At 39.1% G+C, this 16,217-nt stretch overlaps 2 protein-coding genes across 13 annotated transcripts in view; one reads left to right on the forward strand and one right to left on the reverse strand.

The window, feature by feature from the left end:
- The window catches only part of DNAI4 (dynein axonemal intermediate chain 4), a 97,525-nt gene extending 83,606 nt beyond the window's left edge, over window positions 1-13,919 (reverse strand). For 3 of the 4 annotated variants that reach the window (XM_027610542.1, XM_027610536.1, XM_027610519.1), the window contains exons 1-2: window positions 13,670-13,806; window positions 1,457-1,634 (exon numbers count right to left, since the gene is read on the reverse strand). In XM_027610542.1, coding sequence (XP_027466343.1) covers window positions 1,457-1,634; window positions 13,670-13,716 — 225 coding nt within the window. In that variant the 5' untranslated portion in view covers window positions 13,717-13,806. Of the gene's footprint in view, window positions 1-1,456; window positions 1,635-13,669 lie in introns of all 4 variants that reach the window. The other variant, XM_027610508.1, reaches the window with a different exon arrangement.
- The window catches only part of MIER1 (MIER1 transcriptional regulator), a 62,974-nt gene continuing 60,556 nt past the window's right edge, over window positions 13,800-16,217 (forward strand). For 5 of the 9 annotated variants that reach the window (XR_003522954.2, XM_027610555.2, XM_027610569.2 and 2 more), the window contains exons 1-2: window positions 13,800-14,103; window positions 15,219-15,319. Coding sequence is in view for 5 of the 9 variants with exons in the window: in XM_027610555.2 (XP_027466356.2) it covers window positions 13,821-14,103; window positions 15,219-15,319 (384 nt within the window). In the remaining 4 variants the exon portion in view is untranslated. Of the gene's footprint in view, window positions 14,104-14,298; window positions 14,425-15,218; window positions 15,320-16,217 lie in introns of those variants that run through there. The other 4 variants (XM_027610595.1, XM_027610614.1, XM_027610585.2 and 1 more) reach the window with 3 other exon arrangements.

The following is a 16,217-nucleotide window of genomic DNA, read 5'->3' on the forward strand; positions in this document are numbered from 1 at the left end:
TTAGCATTCTAATCTTGGGCTTCCAGTCCCAGAATTGTGAGAAATAAATTTGTTTATAAGCCATCCAGCCAACAGTATTTGTTCTAACAGCCTGAGTTGACTCAGATAATGGTACATGTAATATATATGCAAATATATAGTATTCATTTATTAAAATTATATTGGCTTGTTTTCATTTTTTGGCTATTATAAACAAAGATGCTATAAAAATTTGTGTACTAGTCTTTGTATAAACATATACTTTATTTTCTCTTGAGTAGATACCTAGAAATGGAATGTCTGGGTGGTATAGTAGGTATATATTTAACATTGAATAAACTGCCAAAGGGTTTTTCATTTTCCATTCCTACCAGCAGTGTATGAAAATTCTGGTTCCTCCACATTCTTGCCCACATTTGGTATGATCAGTCTTTTAATTTTAGCCATTCTAATAGGTGTTCAGCAGTATCTCAGGGTTTCAATTTACATTTCCCTAATGACTAATGCTGATCATCTTTTGATGTGCTCATTTGCTATCTGTATATGTACTTTGTTGAAGTATTTATTCCAATGTTTTGTTCATGGGGCGCCTTGGTGGCTCAATTGGTTAAGCATCTGCCTTTGGCTCAGGCCATGATCTCAGGGTCCTGGGATTGAGCCTCGAGTTGGGGGGTGGGGGGTGGTCTCTGCTCAGCAGGGTAGTCAGCTTCTCCCTCTGTGCTCATTCTCTCTCTCAAGTAAATAAATAAAATCTTTAAAAATGTTTTGCTCGTTTTAAAAATTAGGTCATTTTAATATTGTTTTGAGAATTGTTTATATATTTTGGATACAAGTACTTTATCAGATATATGCTTTATAAATAATTTTTCCCCCTGTATGGCTTCTTTTTTCATTCTTTTAGCAATGTCTTTCAAAGACCAGAAGAAGCTTTCATTTTGATGGAGTCCAATTTACCAATTTTATCTTTAATGGACTGTGTTTTTTTGTGTCATATCTAAAAATATCATTGCCTAGCCCATTCAGATTTATGTATTACATACTTGTCTGTATATATATTATACTTTGATTAAAAGTTTTAAAAATTCAATTCTTAGTTTTCTAATGAGATAACTAATTTTGTGACAATTTATTTTATATTTTCTAGGGTACACTACAAAGAAGAATGGATGTTCACTTTACTATCTATATTATAGCTAGGTTAGTTATTATTAATACCATAATCAACTAGTTCTTAAGGTCATGAGTAGACTTTCCTCACTCCACTCTAATGTTCTCATGATTAGTAATGAATTATAGGAGCCAACAGCCAATATTGTGCTTTAAGATATGTTATGTGGTAAAGACTTAACAAAATCAATATATCGATATTAGAAGTGAGTTGGTTATTTCAAAGCAGTATATTTTCTACCTTTAACATTTCAGTCAAGTTCTTTATGGTGCCATTTTCAAATAAACTCAGAATTCTAAAGAACATTACCTGTATGACTGTCCTTGGGGTAGAAATATTCATTTTTTCTGTTTTTATCTCAGGTAAAACTGTCAAGGTTTTTGACATAGCCATTCTGCTTTGGTTTACACCAACATATCCTTTTGTTTGACCTCCTTTTACTGTGTTAGTAAAGCTAATAGATTTCTTTGGCTGTGGGCCAACGCTCCTATATCAGGAAAAGAAAACATAATACAAAGGATCCATGATTGAAGGAAAATTAACCAACAATAAAAAAGCAGACTTTCATTTAGAAACATGGAAACAATCTGAACATATAAACAAGAAAAAATAATAGCTACCTGAGAGCTCATCATGTGTAAACAGAGTTCTAGAATGTTTACATGCATTCTGTCACTTTTTCCTTGCAATCTTTAAGAGGCTGCTATAAATATCATTTTATATAAAATCACAGAGGCTTAAGAGGGAAATATTCCTCCTAGAGTTGAAATTTGAAGCCAGCCAGTCCAATCCAAAGTCTGCACTGATTTCTCTAGGTCTTAGTTTCCTTATCTGTAAGATGGGGATATTAAATAGTACCCTATTCATAGATTATTATGAGGATAAATGGATTAATTTGTATATTATGGTTAGGAAGTCCCTGGCACATAGTAAGCATAAGTGAGTGTACGGTACAGCTAATAGGCAGAACGAAGCATGAGCATTGTGTTCCTGCCTGAACAATTACATAATAATTTTTAATAAGAAGATAAAATCAAAATGTTTGCATCCTGGAGGAAAAAAATACAATTTTACTTTTGTACACTCTGCAAATTCCTAAACACAAAAACCTACCTTATCATTTCTTTGTTCTAGTACTCTGATCATACTATGGATTTCTATAAAACAAGGATGATCTTCCTTTAGATTATAAAAAGGAAATCTGTTTCCAAAGAAAACATTTTGTCTTTTATTATTTTTAAATTTTTATTTTAAGTAGACTCCACACCTAACATGAGGCTTGAACTCATGACCCTGAGATTAAGAGTTGCATGCTCTGCTGACTGAGCCAGCCAGGCGCCCCAAACCCCCAAAGAAAATATTTTAAATGGTACTTTTACTTTTCAAATCATAAAAGACCAGACAAGAATGAAATATTTTTAAATGACAATCAATCCACTTTTCACATTTTATTTTTCTTCATAGCATTTATTACGACTTGACACTTTGTTCCTGTTGTCCATTCCTTTACTAGAATGTAAGCATCTTCAGGGCAAGAACTTTTGTCTTATTAATTGCTACATTCCTAGAACCCACAACAGTACCCAGTATACTGTGGTCACTAAAAAAGTATTGTTTAAATAAATGAATTTCATTCATGTGGTATTTCCAATTTATATTCTTTTAAAGTATGTTACTCTCTCCTCCCTCCTTCAATGTCTAAATGACTTTATCTTCAACATCTCTAAGAAAATAAGATCAATCAGGTAAAAACTCCTTAAATTATTTCTCCATTGTCATTACATTTTTCTTCTATATCCTACAAACTCATCTAAATTTATCGTTCTTTCTTCTTTCAGTAAAAGACTTGCCATTCCTATCTAAGGCTAATCTTTCTACCTGTGCTCTAAAACCTGTTGGTTGTACTTTCTCAGGGACTTCTGTCCATCAATATTTCCCTATCTGCTACATATTATTTCCTATCTTTTCCCCTGGAGCATATAATTATGCTCCAGTCATCCCCTTAACTTAAAAATCCTTCCTTTATGCCTTCCTCTATGTGTTACTTTATCTACCCTTCCTTTCATAGCTCAACTCTTTAAATATTAGTCAATACTACTACTTCCTTATTCCTCTTATCTGACCCATAATTCACTACAATCTAGTTTTACCTCCCCTCTCCTACCACATAGAGACTACTTTCATTAAAATCACCTAGTCCTTCAACTTGTCAAATCTAAGGGACTCTTTTCAGTACTTATCTTTGTAGCATCTGACAGTTGACACCTCCCTCTTCTGTGACACCACCATCTCTTATTCTTCAACCTCTTTGGGACCTCTAACCATCTGACCCTTCCATTTTCTATTAGTACCTTTTAGGTTTCTCTTCTTTCTCTATTTAATCCAGAATCCACAATTCATCAACTGAATCACTCTTTTACCATTACCTTCAACTTGTATTTTCTCTCTCCTTGACATTTTACCCTCCTATTCTTAAAAAACTAGTCCTCCCATTCTATTTTTCCTTTATTAGCTTCCTCCTTTGAAGATTACACTTAGGCTCAAACCTCAGTTATTTGTTTGTTCTCTCTCTCTCTCCACACATACAACACACACTATCCCTAAGTAAAGTAACAAAACCTATGGTTTCAATGACTACTTATATTCCACCTCCTTATGGCAGTCTGCCATCAACACCACCACCTCCTTTCTCCCTTTCCCTGAAGATTTTATATCCTAAATGACTCTCTCTCTCTCTCGAATACTACTTCTGGCATAATTCCTGAGTATTTCAATATCCATTAAGGTAATCCTTCTAATACTATGGCTTCTTAGCAACTTGAACCTTTCTCACATACATAATCTTGTCCTCCTTGCTATGTCAGCTACTTATTCCCGTGGTCATACATTTGATCTTGTCCTTAACAAGGTCAACTGTCACTTCCTATTTTTTCAGCTTATATGCCCTCTTTTTTTTTTATAATGAATTTTCTTGGATAGCTTACGCTCTCTCGCTCTCTCTCTCTCTCTTTTTTTTTTTTTTTTTGAGAGACAGAGAACCCATGCAAGTGGGAGGTGGGGCGGGGGGAGGGAGGAAGGGGCAAAGGAAGAGGGAGAGAGAGAGAATCTTAAGCAGGCTCCACGATCAGTGCAAAGCCTGATGTGGGGCTCGATCTCACAACCCTGAGATCATGACCTGAGCTGAAATCAAGAGTTGGACGCTTGACTGAGCCACCCAGGCGCCCCTACACCCTCTTAATACCTAATTTCAAACAGCTCTATTCAACTCCCTTCAACTCCATTATCACCTTCAAGCCCTTGATTCTATCATATTTTACTGCTTCACCCACTCCTCTCATGCAATCTCTCTCTCCTGAGCTTAAGGTTAATAAATATAATCCACAGTTGATTAGGCATATCTTTGAGATACTGCAAGTTCAGATCAGGCTACCACAATAAAGCAAATATCACAATAAAGTGAGTAAAATGAATGTTTTGGTTTCCCGGTGCATATGAAATTGTGTTTACACTATACTGTACTCTATTAAATATGCAATAACATTATGTCTAAAAATACAATGTACATACCCTAATTAAAAAATACTTCATTGCTAAAAAATGCTAACCATCATCTGAACTTTCAGCGAGTCATAATCACTGATCACAGTTCACTATAACAAATATAATAATAAAAACGTTTGAAATATTGCAAGAATTACTAAAATGTGACAGAGCCACAAAGTGAGCAAACGCTATTTGAAAAATGGTGCCGGAAGACTAGCTGGACACAGGGTTGCCACAAACCTTCAATTTGTAAAAAACACGGTATCAACAAAGTGCCATGAAGAGAAGTACAATAAAATGAGGTATGCCTGTATTATATATAATCCTTACTTACACTCTCATCATCCTTTTACTTTTTTAAATTCACTGTACTTGGCTGGCAAAACCAAAACTTTGATCAATTCCAATTACTTCTTACCTTTGAGCCTACACCTGTATATTAACCACATTTCTATCTTCTGTAAACTTGATGCCTTACCATTTGCCACACACGTTTAGGCCCAACATATCTTGTTCTGGACAAACTGATATGCTCAAGTCAATGTGTCTTGGTTTCCTGCCTCCCTTGTCACCCCCCCTCCCCTCCCAGGGGCACAATTTCCCAATGCAAACCAGTCTATCCCCAACTGCCTCCCTTGTCAGGCCCTCACACTCTGGCCCACTATATACCTTCCCTCATCACCCTATAACCAGGTACCAGACAATTAAGGATGGCCCCTATGTTCCAGAACCTACTGAAATTATTCAAACTAGCCAATCTTAAGCCTGCTTGCCATGCCTCACCTGTACCTTCCCACCAAAACCATGAAAAAGAAAGGCCCACAGTTCTTCCCTTTCCCTCTGCCTGATGACTGACCCCAGTGCTTCTCCATGTAGCCCCCTGTGGCATTGCCTACCCTCTCCTCTTGGTAACCATGAGTAATAGACTATTTTTTTCAATGGCAATCATCTGCTGATCTGTTGATCCTACTCTACTTCAAATTTTCTATTAATATGCTATATTTTAATTCAACCTGTACAGCTAAATGAAGCTGGAGAAAAAACATCCAACCATGATGCCAGGTCTCATTTTAAATTATGGATCATTAACTTAAAGTGTCTTTAATGCGCCAGCAATTATACTGTATTTTCTTGGTTCACTTTTTACTATACCTTCTAAGGTCACTATTTCATATTTCTCTCTTCTTGAATATCAACATCTACTCCCATCTTTATTTTCAGGTGATTAAATGAGAAAACTGAGCTAATCAAGTAACTTTCAAATATTCCTACTGTCACAACTATGCACCTGATTATATCTATACCTACATCCTCTATTTCTCTCTCATTACTCTGGTTGAATTACTTATGATTCCAGCTTAGGTCAATTCCTCTCCTCATGTACTAGATTCAATTCCTTTCTGCCTATACAAGGACATTGCTCTAGTAATTCTCTCATGCTTTTCTTGCTCTACTGCATTATTCCTTTTAGCAGGTAAACATGCTATTATTTCTCCTATCTTAAAGAATTTCTTTTGATTCTGTCTACCTCTCCAGCTACCATCCATTCATCTTTCCTTTAACTATAGCAACTACTTTGAAAGAACTGTCTGTACTTATTGTTTCTAATTTCCCTCTGTATATACTCTCTTGAACCTGATCCAGTCAAGTTTTAGCCCTTATCATTCCACCAAAAGAATTCTTACCAAGGTCTAGTTGCCTCTACAATATTAATTGCCAATGTTCTCATCTTACTTATCCGCAGAATTTACCCAGCTGCTTTTTTTTTTTTTTTTTTTAACTTGGATTGTAGGATACTTCCCTTATCTGGTTTTCTTCCTACTTTTTCTGCAATGTTCATCCTTGCACATCTTCTGTCTACACTCATAGACTAGGTGAACTCATCCAATGCATGATTTAAATACCATCTATTTGACTCCCAAATATTTATCTCTACCTTTCCTCTGAACCCTAGGCCCATATACCCACCTGCCTACTTGACATCTCTGACTCAAAATTAGCATGCCCAAAACTGAGCTCCTGACAATCTCACCCTTACCTTGTCCAGCAAACCTACTCTTCTAGCGGTCTTCCCCCACTTTTGTTAAAAGTAATGTTATTCTTTCAGTTGCTTGGGTGAGAAAACTTCAAAATATATCCTGAATCCAGCTATTTTGTTATCACCCTTGTTGCCACCATCCTCATACAAATAACTATCCTATCTCTCTTGGATTGTTGCAGCAGCCTTCTAACTCTTCTTGCTTAACCTCAATCCCCTGAAATCTATTCTCCACATGGCAGCCAAGAATGATCCTTTAAAACACAAGTTAGATCATATCACTACTCTGCTTAAAATCCTCCATTTGTTTACCATCTCATTCATAGTAAAAGTCTAAGTCTTTACTATGACCTAAAAAGTTCTACATGCATTGTTAGATCTCTGACTTCATGTTCAGTACTCTTTCCCTTGTATACTTTGCTCTTGTCACACTGGCATCCTTTATATTGCCAGGTGTATTTTCCTATTGTAGCCTTTGCCCTTGCTGTCCCCTTTGCCTGAAATGCTCTTCCCAATAAATGTACATGTTTAGCATCCTTTCTTCAGGTCTTTACATAAAACCACCTTCTTAGTGTGGCCTTCCCTGACTCCCCTATCTAAAAATGTCAAACACTCCTCTCAAATATTTCATAAGCCCTTGCTTTATTTTTCTCATTAGGACTTACTTACTAACAAACATAATGTATCTTTTACTTAAATATCTTATGAATTAGTTTTCTCTCCTCCACTTAGAATTTAAGTTTCATGAGGGTAAGGATTTGGGGCTGTTTTGTTCCCTGCTGTATCCCTAATGCCTACAATAGTACTAAACATACAGTAGCTGCTTAATGAGTATTTGTTGAATAAATAATCCCTAAATCATTATATCTATCTCAAAACATGCAATCTTCATATTCAGGTGTTTACCAGCCTACTGGGTGGCTCCAGCTAAACGTCTATAAGACATCTCAAAGTGAATAGATACACAATGAAATATCACATTTACTATAAACCAGTTCTTCCTTTTTTACTCTCTATAGGACCCAATTAGAAATGAATTAGTGAATGATGTTTCATTTATCAATTAGGTAGTTACTGGGATCTCTTGAGAGAGCATTATCAGTGAACTCTCCCACATCTTCGCACTGTAAGTTCTATGGGAAGGAACCATGTTTATCATGTCAACAGTTACAGCTCTAGCTCTTAGCACTCTGTCTGACAGAGTAGGAAATCCGAAAATACAGACCATTTTTTGAAAGAAATTGAAAGACATGCCTGTAGCCAATTATGTGAGAAATTTATGGTACATCTCTAACTGTATTAGAAAATATATGTTTTCAAAAGAGGAAAATTAGAGAAGGTTTGAGATTTCAGGTGGTAACCACTTTGAAAACCACTACACCTGAAAACAGAGTCATCATACAAGTGGTCATGTAAAGGTGTATGTACATTATTGAGTTTTCCAAAGCAGGGACCTAATTTGTTTTGACTCCTGTATCTTCATTATCTAGGGCAATAACTGAAAAATATAAGGCATTCAATTGGTATCTATAGAAAGAACTCCTGATAATCACTTCCATGAAAATAGGGGCAAATGACATTAAAAACATGCTATACGTACAGAAATCTCACTATGAAATAAATAATCACAAGAGGAAAAGTAGGTGTGGCTTGTGAAAGTTTCTGTATTAGTCCCTTATTTTAGTGGGAAGATGGTAATTCCAATGTAAACCAAATAAATTTCTTCCATTCATTCGAGTTATTTATAAAACACTTCCTGTACATAAGGCCCTGTGCTATACACTGGCAGGGATACAATATGAATCAGATATGAACCCTAAGGAGCTTATAGTCTAATAAAAGAGCTAAAACACATACATGATTATAATGGAAGCACAAAATTTTATTTGCCGCGAAAGAGTAAAGTGACCTGAACCATGCTTCTGAAAAATTTAGCTAAAAATTTCAGTATGCAGAAACATACTAAAAGTAAGACCATTAATTAGATGCTATGGGAATAGTCCCAGATGAGAAGTAATCAAGGCTTAACATGGGGTGGCAGATGTAGAAATAAAACAAATACAAAATATACCTCTGTTCAGCATGTTTATTTATTTTTTGCATTTTGATGCTTTGACATCAAAGAACTTGCTGACCCTGGAGGGACTGCTCCTCCCAAGGCTAATCAATTCCTAAACATAGTAAGGGATTCACCTGCCAGTGCCCTTTCGTATGCAAATCAACCAATCCAGAGCCTAAACCCTTAACCAACTCCTTTTATTGGGCTCTCTCAGAGATCTCACTTTCTGGGCCATTACCCACCTGCCCTAATCACCCCTGGAACAGGAACCAGACAACTAGATACTCCTACGACCAGAGCCTTTTGAAATTATCCAAACGAGCCAATTCTAAACCTGCTTATTCTGCTTTGTCTGTTCCTCCCACAGAAACCACAATAAAGGTGCTTGCCCATGTTTTCCTCCAGCTTGTTCTACCTCCTGACTGGCCCTTCTGCTTTCCCAGCTGACCTCCTGTGTATAGTGTGGCATGCTATGCCTCCTGTTCCTATGGATCCATGAGTATTTAGAAAAGCTTCTCCCCTCATAACAGTCATTTCCATGTCTATAAAACATATCTCAAGTACCCTTAAAAGATAGCAGACACAGAACTGATAGGACTTACATAACAATGCCACTTAAACCTTAAATTTAAAGAACTTCCACCTATATTTTCTAATTCAATTCTTAAAATAACTTGTAAGATACTTAATAGTCATATTTTACAAGTAAGAAAGCTTAAACTCAAAAGTCAATTTAAATGCTCAAACTCGTCCAATAATTCACAGGCTATTAATCTGTTTGTACATTAAAGTTAATAATAGTATGTATCTTGTAAAGTTAAGGTGATGATTAAATTAGTCCTTACTTCTAAGTAAAGTTAGAAGTAAGTTAAATTGTAGACACGTTCATGTTAGGTATCAGTGGTATCTTGGTGGAGCTATCTGGTGGCAGTTGAAAATGCAAGAGTAAAGTAAATTTGAAGGAACAGAAGTGAGAGCTAGAGATTCAGATTTGAGAATTTTTGCATGGAGATGATAATAAATGAACAGAGTCCCCAAATAAAAACCTAAAGGCACAAAGAGAAGGTAACAGAGCCAAAGGAAGAAATTGGAGATAGTAAAAGAAATCAGAAAAGAGGCATTGACTTTTGACTTGTGACTTTTGAAACCTTGTGGTCACTCATTATTGACCTTTGAATAGTTTCTGTAGAAGTAGAGACAACAGACTGCAAGGGTTAAAGAGTGAACATAGACGTTTCTGGTCCAACAGGTAAAGACCACAAAAGTCACTAATCTTATTTTTATCACAAGAAAAAGGCTTAGCAAACTGAAAATCAACACGTCTTTTTAGATCCATCAGATCAGTTTATAGACAAACCACTAGCCAGAAAAGCTGGACAAGCAGGAGAAAACAGAGAATCACAACTTACAGACACTCCGAATGGGGCCAGGGAATGGTAGGAAAACTTAAAGGGTAATTGACTAATTGCAGGAGACTGAGTGTAAACTGATTTGAAAGATAAAATCTCCCAGGGCCCAGCCTCATAGAGGCCTACCAAGACACTCATCAGGCTCTCAGGAAGAAGATCAAAGAAAAGCGCCCTCATAATTCCAGCAGGGGGATAGGCATGACCATTCTAAAATATACCCAGAATGTTCGGTTTTTCTTAACAAAGGTCTACTCTCAAGGAAAATTATTTTAGCAGAGCCTCATCAACATGTGGGAAGGGAAATACACAACTCCAAGTCCCTCTAGACCTCTTGTTTCACCCAAGGAAAAAAATCTGAGAAACACTTATGAAGGTCACAGCCCAGGGTAAAAGTCCGACTAAAAGACTAAGACTTAATTACAGGATTATGGAACACTTCTCCTACCAACATCTTACCACCACACCACCAGGTCTCCAGTACAATAACAGGGGATTGAAATGGGAAGAACTACAAAGCTCAGACTCCATGACGGAGTCTCTAGGGGAACCTAAAAAAAAGAGACAAAAACGAGGACACTAGAGGAAATTGAAGCCTCATAAACCTACTGCTACAGCAAACACAGCCTAATCCCTAGCCAGATAAACACAAAACCTCACACTAAGGGCTTATTTACCTCAGTTCATATTACCTGATGCAACATGTTCAGCTTTCAACAGAAAATTACAAAGCATATCAATGGGCAAAAAAGAAGTCTGAAGAAACAAAGCAAGCATTAGAGCAGACTAAGATTGGCAGAAATTTTGAAATTGTCAAGATTGGGAAATAAAATAATTGTGAGTAATATCGTAAGGACTCTAATGGAAAAAAGGTGGACAGATAACATGAAAACTCTAAGAAAGAATCAAAAGGAAATGAATGAACATGTAAATAAGTAGAACAGAGGAACTATTAAGTAGAATAGAGTGGTGGTTTTTACCACAAGGGGAGATTGTTAAGCTAGTGGGAAAGATCTAATACAGGAAAAATTAGAGAAAGTGGAAAATTGATAAATACATGTTTTATGGAATCCTTTCTGAGATCAGCATTAAGTCTTAAAAGGAGGAAGATGAGAAATAACATATTAGGTCAAATCAATGGTTGTAAACATTTAAGTCTGTGAAATTTTGCTTTAACTGGTTAACATGGCTATCTCAAAATATGAAGGTTATACTACTTCCCATCTCCCACCTGATTCTTTCTTCAATAGGTAGTCTCTTAGGAATTTGTCATTATTTAAGAAATTCCCAAGAGAATTCAGGAATTCAACTTAATTTTACTTTGAGATTTCCATATCTACAAGTAAAAACAAAAACCAGACAGGATGCACAGTAACCAATATCACTGAAGTACATCATTCATTCGTTCAGTCAGCAAATATTGAGTGCCTTCTTCATTCAAGGCAATAGCAGTGAACAAAACAAAAATGCCCCATGGAGTACCATAGTTTGGGTGAAGATGCACTGATGAACATATATATTATACATCGGGTAGGGATAAGTTTTATGGATAAGCTGAAACCAAGGTTGAGGAACTGGAAGTGCTGGGAATTAGAAGTATTATTATTTTATGAGGGGTGGTTAGAGAAGGACTTTTTTTTTTTTTTTTAAAGATTTTATTTATTTATTTGAGAGAGAGAGAATGAGAGATAGAGAGCACGAGAGGGAAGAGGGTCAGAGGGAGAAGCAGACTCCCTGCTGAGCAGGGAGCCTGATGCGGGACTCGATCCCGGGACTCCAGGATCATGACCTGAGCCGAAGGCAGTCGCTTAACCAACTGAGCCACCCAGGCGCCCCGAGAAGGACTTTTTGATAAGATGACATCTAAAGGAAATAAGTGAGTCATGACACTATCTGGGGGTACCATATTCCAAAGAACAGCAAATACAAAAAAACAAAAAAACAAAAACAAAAAACTCTGCAAATGCGTAGGCCTTAAAGTGGGAAAATAATGTGCCTGATATTGTTGTGGAACAATGAGCCAAAGGGAAGAGTCCAAGGTGAGATCCTGTGGGACTCTGTAATGATGTGAAATTTTAGTCTGAGTGAAATGGGAAAAACTGGAGGGTTTTGAGAAAAGCACAGTGACTACCATGTGTAGGGTGTTAGTAAGACCATCCAGGGGGTTACTGTAATGTTACAGGGACTTCTATTAGAGCGGTAGTTTCCATTTATTTTGCAGGTAGAAATGACAGAATCTGCTGATGGAGTGGGGCATTAGTGATGGAGTGGGGCATTAGAGAAGTCAAGGGAAACTCCAAGGTTTTTTTACTGGGTAACTGGAAGAGCAGAAATTGTCATTTACTGAAATGACAAAGACTGCAGAGTAGATAAGAGGGGGAAATTAGTTTAGTTTTGCATACGAATTTTGAGATGTCTATTGACTTCTAAGTGCAGATGTTGATTTTATTAAAGTCTGGTTTCTGGAAGAGGTGCTGGCTAGAGATATAAACTTGTGAATCATCAGCGTATAGGTGATTTTTAAAGGCATAAGGCAATAGTGAAGAAAAGGGGTTTAAAAACTGACCCCAGCAACACTCCAATATTTAGATATGGGAAAGAAGAAAAAGTACCAGCAAAGTATTTTGAAAAGAAGTAGCTATAAAACAAGGAGAGAACTAGGGAGGAGTGGTGTCCCAGAAACCAAATGAAGTGATTCAAAATTCGAGATGTGGAAGGGTTAAGAAGAAACTGAGAAATGGCCATTGCATTTCGATGGACGCCTACTGCTGACCTTCACAAAAACTATTTTGTGGAGTGGTAGAATGGAAAAAAGACGCTGAGAACCATATTCAAGAAAGAATGTATGGTTCTCTCCCAAGAATTTTCAAGTTCTGTTAAAGAAAGATTAGCTCAGCTGGAGAATGGAGGAGAGATGTTGAAGGTCTGAGAAGAGAGAACAAAAGTGGTCTGGAAGTGTGGGAGAGTGGATTAATGAGGAATCTTTAATGCAATTTCTGGGCATTACTAAGGGACCATTTGTTATAAGCAAAAAAAGTCCACAGAGCTGTGTGCTCTTCTCCAGCCTCTCGTTCAAGTGTTGCAGAAACGGCAGAACGTCGCGAGCAGTAATGGGTTTTAAGCCACGATGGCATGAGGAGGCAGAATAAACTTCGACTACAGAGCATACATAGTCAAGTTCAGTCTGGTGGCTCACTGAACCTGAGGACTGAAACGGGCAACAAGCATGATGCAGCTGACCGGAAAAACAACTCCAGAGTGTTAAGGAGGAAGAGCGGCTCTAAACAAAGCCGATCTTTTCCCGTAGAGCAAACACAGCAGTTTGGGGGTTGAAAAAGTCTGTACTAGGCCAAGTTAGGGGACATTGCCGCATGAGAGCTTCGAGGGCTGGCTGAACCCAGACGCAGAGAGAGACAGGATCTATAAGGGCTTCCTCCAGGACCCAGGAGGGACTAGGTTTTAGCGCCGGAACTTACAACCAGAGGTTCTGCTGCTTGCGGCTGTTTACTGGAGAGACAGGCATGGTGGCGACAGGCTTTGGAGTGATCGGCCACCCCCTTCCCTAGCTGCTTCTGGCGTCCCTGTACCCCAACCCCCGGCGTTAGCGGCTCCGGCTGAGGCTCGGGAATGTTTGCCGGGCGTCATGGAGACGGAGGAGCCCGGGCTCAACAAGCGGCCCCGCGGTTGGCTGGCGGCTGGAGACCGAGGAGGAGGGCGGAGGCGGAGGGGAGGGCAGAGGGTTGGTGGAGCAAAAGGAAGCTCCGGACGACGACTAGAAAAAGGAGGCGGGCGGCCAGGGCCCCAGGCCCCTCCCAGGTTCTGAGTCTCCCCGGCTGCAGGCGGATGGATGAGGCTCCTTCAGGCGGTGGCGGCAGCAGTGAAGGTGGCGGCGGCAGCAGCGGCAGCGGCTGTAAGTGCAGCCTCCATAAACCATCTCTCCTCTCCTAGTCCTGATTGGGATGAGGGGCTCCTAGAGTGTCCTCAGTCCCCTTTCTCTCCTTCCCCTCCCCCACGGTAGAGCACCGCCCGGAAGACCCTTAACTTCCGGGGAGGGGCTGCAAGAGAACGCGCCCGGCCCGCTTTCCCCTCCCGGAGAGCGCCGGCCACCCCCCAAGGCGCATGCGCAGCCGACCTCCACCGCGCACCCCCTCCCACCCCGGTCTTTTGCTTTGGCGGTGGCGGCGGCGCGGATCTTCCCTGGCGTCGCGGCGCGCCGGGAATCCGCTGCGGTGTGAGTTAGTCTCGCCCAGTTCGCTTCCGCACCTTTCTCCTTTCGGCCCCGGAATCCGGTCGGGGTGGGGCTAAGCTGACCATCCCCCTGTGGCTCCGCCTCTTTTTCCCTGTAGATCTGGGTTCGGTCCCAGCCCTCCGGAGGCTCCTGCTCGCACCGCAGTCCCGTGGTGAGCGGGGTCCTGGGCGAGCCGGCTCTTTTCGGAGGGAGTGAGGGAGGGAAGAGAGACTGGAAGAGGGCATTAATATGAAGGAACTAGGTCCTCCCGGTCCTTGTGAAGATCTCTGGGGACAGATGCCTCCCCCTCCTTGAAATGGCCTTGTTCTTGCAGCTTTTCGTGGAAAGATCTCTGGCTTGGAGCCCATCTCTGGTCCCCGTTTGCTATGTGACCTTGGGCGAGTCACTACCCTTCTCTGGGCCCCTGTTAGCCCTAAAGCTTCCTCCAACGCTAAAACTCTTAATTTTGCAGAAAAGCTTATGCAGTTACAAGACTGGCCCGTCTACTGAGGCCGCTTTGCCCAGATGACGTGGAGTTGACCGAAACTTCTTTCTTCAATCATGGATGGAATGAGGCGACCTATGTATTGGGTCGTTTTTATTATTTTACCATCGGTTTCAAATTGCATGTCTCAAGGCTCATTAATGTTTTCCTAAAATTGTCATGGGATCCTTGTCCTAATTCCTGGCCATCTTTTTTAAAATTAGAGACAGGCTGAGAATTAGAGACATGGTGAGCTTGTGGTATCATCATCTCTGGTCTCGTAACTACTGAGGCTCTCTTTCCTTTGATCCAGATGGTGTGGTGGCTCGATTCTCCCAGTGCCTGGCTGAGTTTCGGACGTGGTTAAGAACCAACTGGTTGAGGTTCAATGCAGACAAGACGGATGTGATGCTGGTAGGCAGGGGCACACTTGGAGATTAAGGGAGGGAAAATCCAAACTCCCTCAAGTAATATAAATATTACATTACTCTTTCTGTATATTCCAGTGTTTGAGAACTGATGATGGGCCAATAATGTCCAGAGTTGGGTGAGATAAAAATAACCTGTCAACAGTATTAGGACTATAAAAATAAGTTTGTTATAGTCTGATAAAATGGGGCCACTCGATAAAACTCTTCATGTAAAAATTATGAAAAAAACCAAACTGTTTGAAGAACCAAAAGGCTATGTAAGTGTTTTGGGGTGACATTAATAATAAAAACCAAACTAACAAAAAGATGATGCTGATTCTTGCATAGATGTGGGGCTTCCGAATGTAATGCATTACTGCTTTGTAACCTGCATTTTGCCTACTAAAGTAAAGGTAAATCTCAATTTATCAAAAACATCCTTTTTAAGTTTTTTGATATTTAGGTATTTTCAACCAAATTAGTAGATATTCATCAATTTTTACCTGCACATCATGTGTAGGTTGACACTTTGAAATAAAAATACCAAATAATCTCAAAAGGGGCTCATGGACTCCGAAAATAGCTGGGTAGAGAATTTGTTTTTATGGTTTCGAATGTGCTGCATTAATCTGTTTCATTCAAACAGCCCTAGAGTCTAAATTGTTAAAATATTTTCTTGGAGCATTTTGAGAGGTTCCTGAATTGCATAACATTTTGTTTATGTAGTATAGGTATATAGTACTTATATTCGAGTCAGGTATTGGTACTGAATAAAAGGTTATATTTCTTAGGTATATGTAAATTACCAGACTTTTACTTTTTGGTTAGTTTAAGGTACTGGTTGAAGTAAAATTGTGACCTTAAAATGCTTTTCTTAAAAGCAAAATAACTGAGGGTGTGTG

Source organism: Zalophus californianus, chromosome 4 (assembly GCF_009762305.2).
Source record: "Zalophus californianus isolate mZalCal1 chromosome 4, mZalCal1.pri.v2, whole genome shotgun sequence".
Classification (NCBI taxonomy): Eukaryota; Metazoa; Chordata; class Mammalia; order Carnivora; family Otariidae; genus Zalophus; species Zalophus californianus.